Here is an 8,321-nt window from a genome sequence, read left to right as displayed (position 1 = left end):
GAAAGAAGGTAAATTCCTTGAGGGCAGGGACTAGATTGTTTTAAGCTGGATCCCCAACTCCTGGCGCAATGCTTGGCACTTAGTAGGTGCTGTCTCTGTCTCTCCTTTCCTTCTGCCCTCTTTCCCTGTCTTTTCTTCCTTTGATTAAATATCAGTAGTTCCTTTGAGTCTCATATGACATGACCTTCACTTCCTCCACTATTTGGGTTACCTTCTTTGGACACTCTCCCCAAAATGACTCTCTGTTTCTGTCTCTTTTTGTCTCTCTTTGTCCCCCAAACCTAATACATACTTATAAAAATCGATTTAAAATAAATTCAAGGTAGGTCACACACTAGCAGGCAACAAGTAGGAGTTAGGAAAGGTTCCCGTAAGAGGACACTCAACCTGAACCTTGAAGGAAGTTAGAGATTCTAAAAGGTAGAAGTAAGGGGCAGGGCACAGGGTACAGCTTATGTAAAGTGAAGTCAGGGCATGGTGATGGGAGGAACAGTGAGAAGGCCACACAACAGACAGGAAGGGGAACAAGATCTGAAAAATCCAGGACAGCAGGTTTGGAAGCACTTTGGAAGGGCTCTAAGGGCCAAAGCATTTGAACCTCACAGAAACAGGGAACCCTGGGAGATTATTGATCAGAAGAGCACGTGTTTTAGGAAATCATTCTGACAGCTGAAGGGTGGGTAAGGTGGCGGTGGAGGAGAGAAGGCAGGGAGTCAGATAGGAGGCTCTCACAATAGTTCAGGTGAGAGGTGAGGGGAAGGGGGGGGGGGTGCGGAATTGGAGTGGAAAGAAGGGAGAGTTGCAATAAATACGGAGTTAAAATGACAAGAGAGGGAAACATAAATCACAACCCCCGCTTCTTCCCCCCGTGAGGGGCTGGCGCAGTCCCTGCAAACTGGTCAGTCTCACAAATCTCTCGATCAAAGTTCCTCGCCGTCCTCCCCACAAAAGGAGGGGTCAGGATGAGACCCACTGGCCCCTCCCCCTGTGGAGGAAGCGGTAAAGGGCCGGGCCAGGTATTTCCTGATTCTGCCTTCCCGGCCGCGGTCCAGACACAGAAAACAGCCCGGACCGGTTTCTCCCTGTGCCTTCCTCCACGTGGGAAGCCCCGCTGCCGCAGCCGCTGCCGGCCAGAGCCCCGGCTCCCCGACAAGCCCAGGTGAGGCGTGCAGGAGGAGGAAAGGGCCTCAGGCAGGGGCCCGAGCAGCGCAGGGGGAAACCCCCAAGTCTGGCTGCTCCGGGGCGGCTGAGGACGAGCCGTGCGGGGCTGCGGGGACAGACTGGAGGCGCGCGTCTTACTGGGAAAGCAGAGGCTCAATCGGCTGTGGGCCGGGCCAAGGTGGGAGGGACAGCGGAGATTAAAGAAAGTGAATGATCCCTCACAGGCACCAGGGAGGTTCTCCTCATACAGGGCGGGGGCATGGCCGCCTCCGCATGGCCTCTTTGCACCTCTCTCTGCCTCTGCTCCCCTGTGAGGAGCTTGAAGTGGTCTTGGACATGGAGGATTTCAGAGAGCCTCAAACAGCGAGGTCTTGCCATCCAACTGTGGTTCCCACTTGTAGAGAAATAAAGAGATCCCTCCTGATGTTCTGGGACGGGAGAGGGAGATCACAGCCGGGGATTGCGAGTTTTCCCATCCCCAGTGAAGCGCAGCCATTCTCAATTCCAGGATCTTTCCCCTCTATCCCAGCAGACGATCGATTTGGAATTAGGAAAACCTGTGTTCGAATCTTACCTTTGGCACTTAGTGTGTGGCCCTACGCGTGTCATTTTTTTTTTTTTTAATAACTTTTTATTGCCAGAACCCATGCCAGGGTAAATTTTTACAACATTATCCCTTGCTCTCACTTCTGTTCCGATTTTTCCCCTCCCTCCCTCCATCCTCTCCCCAAAGATGGCAAAGCAGTCCTATACATGTTAAATAGATTACAGTAGATCTTGGATACAATATATGTGTGCAGAACCCAACAGTTCTCTTGTTGCTCAGGGAGACTTGGATTTAGAAGGTAGAAATAACCAGGGAAGAAGAACAAAAATGCAAACAGTTTACAGTCATTTCCCAGTGTTCTTTCTTTGGGTGTAGCTGCTTCTGTCCATCCTTGATCAATTGAAACTGAGTTAGATCTTCTCTTTGTCGAAAAAATCCACTTCCATCAGAATACATCCTCATACAGTATCGTTGTTGAGGTATATAATGATCTCCTGGTTCTGCTCATTTCCCTCAGCATCAGTTCCTGTCAGTCTCTCCAGGCCTCTCTGCATTCATCCTGCTGGTCGTTTCTTACAGAACAATAATTTTCCATAACATTCATATACCACAATTTACTTAACCATTCTCCAATTGATGGGCATCCATTCATTTTCCAGCTTCTGTCCACTACAAACAGGGCCGCCACAAACATTTTGGCACATACAGGGCCCTTTCCCTCCTTTAGTATCTCTTTGGGGTATAAGCCCAGTAGAAATACTGCTGGATCAAAGGGTATGCACAGTTTAATAACTTTTTGAGCATAGTTCCAAATTCCTACACCTGTCATTTAACCTCCATTTCCTCACCTTGAAATGAGATTAAGAACCTACCTCCCAGAGTGGTTTGGGGGATCTACTGAGATATCGCTTGTAAAGTACTTTGCAGATTGTCAAGTATTATCTACTGATTCCTATAATAATTATTAATATAAACATTTTATATATTAATTATGTATAATATACAATTCATGTTTTCATGTAATGATTCCACATTGGACAGATCTTATGCATTAATATAGTTATAAAAATATAAATATATTTATATGTTAAATATGAATATAAATCAACTTAACTTTGATGTAAGTGAGATGTCAGTGATGGCGGTAAAAGAGAGAACAGATAGGGATAAAACTATCCCTGTCAGTTACATATGCTTAGAACAGTGCCTGGTACACAGAAGGCTCTTAATAAATATTTCTTGAGATGTCCATTCGTTTTCTCCACACATCTCTTCTTCTCTTCTTTCTTCTCTGTATTTCGCTCATTAGTTTTCATGTCTTTCCAGAAGTTGTGTATTTTGGGGTCCCTTGAGAGATTGTTGATTTTAAGAGGACAAAACCTGAGATCAAAAAGGGGCCTGAATGAGGCCCTCCCCTCATTTTACTCATTGCACAATGGCACAAAGCATTGGATTAAGGAAGATCTAATTTTATAATTCTCCCATACACAGTGTCTAACTATGTGACCCTGGGCAAGTCCCCTTATGTTCTCTCTGCTTCAGTTTCCTTATCAATGATATAATCATAACACCTACGTCCAGGGTTGTTGTGATGATCAAATGTGGTTATCAAATGAGATTTCTGCCAACCCTAAAGCTCTTTATTAGTGCTTGCTATTATTATTATTAATGCTGATGAGAATAATGAAAGTTAAGTCATCCGTGACAGAATCATAAATTTAGACCTGGAAGGGACCTTGGGTTTTTTTTTTTCCTTTATCTTTTTTTCCCCTTGATCTTACTTATTTTCATTTTCAAAGTCTATTTTGCATTTTTAGAATCCTAGTCAATTCTCTTATAGAATTTCCTTCTCCGCTCATGTAATACACCATTACTTCCGAATCTATAACTTGCTCTGTTCTCTCCAAAACCTCCCCTCTCTTCCATTCCCACCCACACAATTCTCTGTTCTTTGGTCCACAAATTGACATTAATGTCATAGTCTCATACTCTTAGTATGGCACATGACCGACACACTCCACGTTACTAAACCCAGGGCTGGCCTATTGACTTAGATCCACAATCCCTGCTGCTTGCAGGCTTTTCACCAACTCTATTCCCTCAGCAGTAAAACAATCTATGATGTCAAAAATAATAATACTAATAAATGCTATTGATGAAGCTCTTTGCCTGGATGAGAATTTTTCCCCCTCAATTGCAGAATTGCCAATATATTATTCAGTGTTCTTAATCACTACTTTTGATTTCTGCATTATTCATTGAAATTAGAACAGCACCACAGGCCTGCTCCTCCAGGGTTTACTTGGGGAGGAAATCTGAAATAATAGCCTAACTTTAAGTGGGTGACACTTGGGAGAGACTTAGGATTTTCTCACCTTTTTTGTGTGTTCTGGTCCCCTCGGGCAATCTAGGGATGCCTTCTTAGAGTCATTTCTAAATACATAAAACAAAATATATAAAGTTACAAAGAAAATGATAACATTAAAATATAGTTTTATTTTTTTTAAGCTTTCAGTGGACCCTAGATTTAGAGGAACCTCCAGATTAAAGAAACTCTTATTTGCTGGTGTCCTCCCTCCCAAATGACATAATATTTGTCTACCTTGCAAATATGTGCATTTATTCATGCTATATAAACATGTATATTTCTGATATACATCTTAATATTGACTCACAAGCCGGAAGACCTGAGTTCAAATGTGGTCCCAGACATATAGTGGCCGTGTGACCCTAGGGAAGCTATGTTTGCCTCAGTTTTCTCAACTGGAAAATGGGAATAATAATAGCACCTACCTCTCCGGATTGTTTAGATCAAATGAGATAATAACTGTAAAGCAAATTAGCTCTTTAGTAGTAATTATCCATGATTATTCTTGTGACTAGTGGTCACAGATTTCCAAAATGCTGAGAGCAAGGTGGGCTGTTGGAATGGAGCTGAGGAGTTCTCATGGGAATGGCACCCATGATCCTCTTTGCTCAGTTCTTCAATACTTTTGAATGGGATCTTGTTAGATGACGACTCGAGGCACTATATGAGCCTTTCACAGTTGAGAGGATAAAAACTGAATGGGAATGCTGTTCTTTGAAGTTATAAATTCCAAACCAACTGTTCCATAGGGTAGACTCTTGAAATAGGGTCCTATTTAAGGGCTGTTTCCTGCAACATTAACTTGTTCTTTGTCAATACCCTGCTCAATTGGGGCGTAAAATGGACATTGCTGTAATAGGAAAAAGTGGATTGTGACTTGAGCCACAGTTATTATTCAGAACACACTCAAGGATGAATGAGATATGGGAGTAAGGATGGGGATTAGACCTGTGAACTTCCCATATATAGAGTATTGAACTTGCAGCCAGGAAGTCAGGGAGACCTGAATTCAAATCCAGTTTTATTTGCCTGTGTGACCCTGGGCATATAACTAAAATTCTCTGTGCTCGAGATCCTGCATCTGTAAAGAAGGATAATAACAGTACCTACCATCCAGGATTGTTGTAAGGAGAAAATTACATAATGTTTTTAAAGCACTTTATAAATGCTAGCTATTATTAGAAATAGCTACTCCTTCTACTAATGTAAGAACGTTCTCAACTACTACAATTTTAATTAGAAGTTAATGAAAAAAAAGAAAAAAAGTTAATGAAAATAAAGGAAATATGAGTTTAAATCCAGCTGTAGATATTTATTACCCACATGACTTTGTTTCCTTATATGTAAAATGGGGAGAATAATGGCCCCAACCCCCAGGGTTGTGGTGTGGATCAAATGAGATATCTGTAAAGTGCTTAGCACATGGTAGACATTATATAAATGTTAGCTATAATAATATTCAAATTCATGTATCCTCATGGACCTAGGTTAAGAGCTCCTGTTCTAGGAGAAATTACTAGAGTTACAGCCCTAATAGTATCATTAAGCAAAACTTATACTTCTCTTCAAATGAATGATTTCTTTTTTATATATTAAAAAGGCATTTCTGACTTTTTAATTATATATCTACATGTTCTTCATGCCCTGTCCTGCTATACATAATGAAGAGATAGTCCTCGGGGGACAAGAAGGAAACAGACTTGCCAGGAAATATCTCAAATTGGCTTCTTTATTCTTTTTCCACTTAATAGTATTTTTTTTCTTCAATTACATATAAAGATACTTTTCAACATTCATTTTTGTATGATTTTGAATGCCAAATCTTTGTCCCTCCCTCCCTTTATTCTCCCCTCCCTAAGACAATAAGTAATCTATGTTATACATGTTAAATTTATTTCCATATTAGTCATGTTGTGAATGAAAAATCAGAACAAAAGAGAAAAACCGTAAGAAAGAAAAGACAAAGTGAGAAATATATGCTTTGATCTACATTCAGACTCCATAGTTCTTTCTCTGAATATGGATGCCATTTTTCATCATGAATCTTTTGGAACTGTCTTGGATCACTGCATTGCTGAGAAGAGCAAAGTCTGTTGTAGTTGATCATGGCCCAATGTTGCTGTTACTTTGTACAATGTTCTGATTCTGCTCCCTTCACTCAGCATCGGTTCAGATAAGTCTTTCCAATTTTTTCTGAAATCAGCCTGCTCCTCTTTTCTCATAGAGCAATAATATTCTATTACATTCATACACCTTACCTCATGCAACCATTCTCTCATTGATGAGAATTCCCTCGATTTCCAATTCTTTAAAAGGAAGCTGTAGTGGCCTTGTCTGGTCAGTGGAAATTTGGGGGAAAGTTTGGCTCGGTTTTCATGACAAAACAGGCACTGGGTAAAGTTCAGAGATATTTTCATCATGTTTTAATTGGTGTCTCTGTGTACGTGTGTATGTATTTAGCCATGACCCCAAGGGGCTATGGGATAAATTTTAGAAGGCTGGCCCACACAAACATCCACACACATCCGCTCTCACACACAGAGTACATGTGTATTAGTCTTGCTCTTTCTATAGAATTATCTTATTATGTCTCTTTGTCTCTCTCTGTCTCCATACCTACTTAACTTGATAACCATACTCAAGACCCAAATTATAGAGGAATCCATTAGGGCAGTGGTTCCCACTACAGGATTGCCCCTCATTCCTGACATTTCAAGGCACATCACCATTTTCTAAAGCGACTGACAAAGATTTCTCCAATTTTGCTATTGATTTTTTAAACTTTTTTTTTTTTTTACTATTAATCTTTAATTAAAGGGTTTGTGGTTTAACTTCTCTTAATGATATAGTGGAGATTCTAGGAGTTGTGGAAACAACTTGTGGTGGTAGGACCAGGCTAGTTTATAAGGTTACAGGGACTGGGGTGTGTGTGTGTGTGTGTGTGTGTGTGTGTGTGTGTGTGTCCGTGTCTCCATGTAGGCAGACACTATTATTTTGTTACCTACAGTAGCTCGACACTCAAAATTGTACACGCCATTTCCCATGACTCCTAGGAGAAAATCCAACAAAGACTCTTCTCTTCTTTGACCTTAAAGTGTGTGTGTGTCCGTGTCTCCATGTAGGCAGACACTATTATTTTGTTACCCACAGTAGCTCGACACTCAAAATTGTACACGCCATTTCCCATGACTCCTAGGAGAAAATCCAACAAAGACTCTTCTCTTCTTTGACCTTAATTTTTCTTTGAATGGCATCAGCAGCCAGCTGCAGTGGATAACGACCTGATCCTTCCCTTTTTATCTCCATTTCCAATAGAAGAAATCCTTTGGTTGACCTGGTCTGCTCAATAAGCTGCAATTGTAGGCGAACCAACCATGTTGAAAATCACTTTACAGAGAGTCTGAGTCACTAGTTCACTTGGAATAAGCATCATTTCCCAATGTCCATCTCTTCAAGCCTAGACTGGTTGGTGTCTATTATTTGGAATGCACTGAGCAGAGAGGATTTTAGTTTAGTTCTTGTGTCTCCTACGTGGTATTTAGCACATAGCAAGTGTCTTATAGCTGCTTGGTTGTTTGTGTTTGACAGTGACAAATTTAATCAATTAATTATGGCAAGGATGAATGGGGAAAGAGGGGAAACTATGCTTTTGGTACAATTTAATTGCCATGTATTTTATAAAGTGCCTTCTGTATGCCCTGTACTGTGCTGATTGCTGGTTTGTTTGTATAAATGCTTGATGACTCGTGAATTCTATCACAATAGAGAATAAATCATATTTCCTAGGTAATAAATGCTATATGATGTATATATAAACACTTTTATTGGTATCCCAGGTAGAGTAGTAGATAGCAGTATTCCTTGAAGACTTGAATTCAAATCCGGCCTCAGATAATTACTAGATATGTGATCCTGGCAAGTCACTTACCTTCTCTTGGATTTAATTTCCTCATCTGGGAAATAGGAATAACAGTAGCACCTGCCTCTCAGGCTTGTTGTGAAGGTCAATGAGATAACATACATGAATCATTTTGCAAACTGCTGTTCTTGTTTGGTTGTATCTAATTCTTTGTCACTCCATATGGATTTTTCTTGGCAAAGATACTGGAGTGGTTTGCCATTTCCTTCTGCAGTAAATAAAGATGGACAGGTTAAGTAACTTGACTAGCTAGTAAGTGTATGAGGCTGGATTTGAACAAGTCCAGATTCAGTGCTTTAGCCACTGAGCCACCTAGCTGCCCCATA

The 8,321-nt window shown here is 40.8% G+C and overlaps 1 protein-coding gene across 1 annotated transcript in view; it reads left to right on the top strand.

Moving 5' to 3' along the window:
• The first annotated feature begins 947 nt into the window (after positions 1–947).
• FHIT (fragile histidine triad diadenosine triphosphatase) overlaps positions 948–8,321 on the top strand; it is a 992,759-nt gene continuing 985,385 nt past the window's right edge. Inside the window, exon 1 of the mRNA XM_031938250.1 lies at positions 948–1,159. Within this exon, the coding sequence (XP_031794110.1) occupies positions 963–1,159 (197 nt within the window). The 5' untranslated portion in view covers positions 948–962. The remainder of the gene's footprint in view (positions 1,160–8,321) is intronic.

This window comes from Sarcophilus harrisii, chromosome 1, assembly GCF_902635505.1.
Source record: "Sarcophilus harrisii chromosome 1, mSarHar1.11, whole genome shotgun sequence".
NCBI classification, from domain to species: domain Eukaryota; kingdom Metazoa; phylum Chordata; class Mammalia; order Dasyuromorphia; family Dasyuridae; genus Sarcophilus; species Sarcophilus harrisii.
This window is presented reverse-complemented; position numbering and strand designations above follow the sequence as displayed.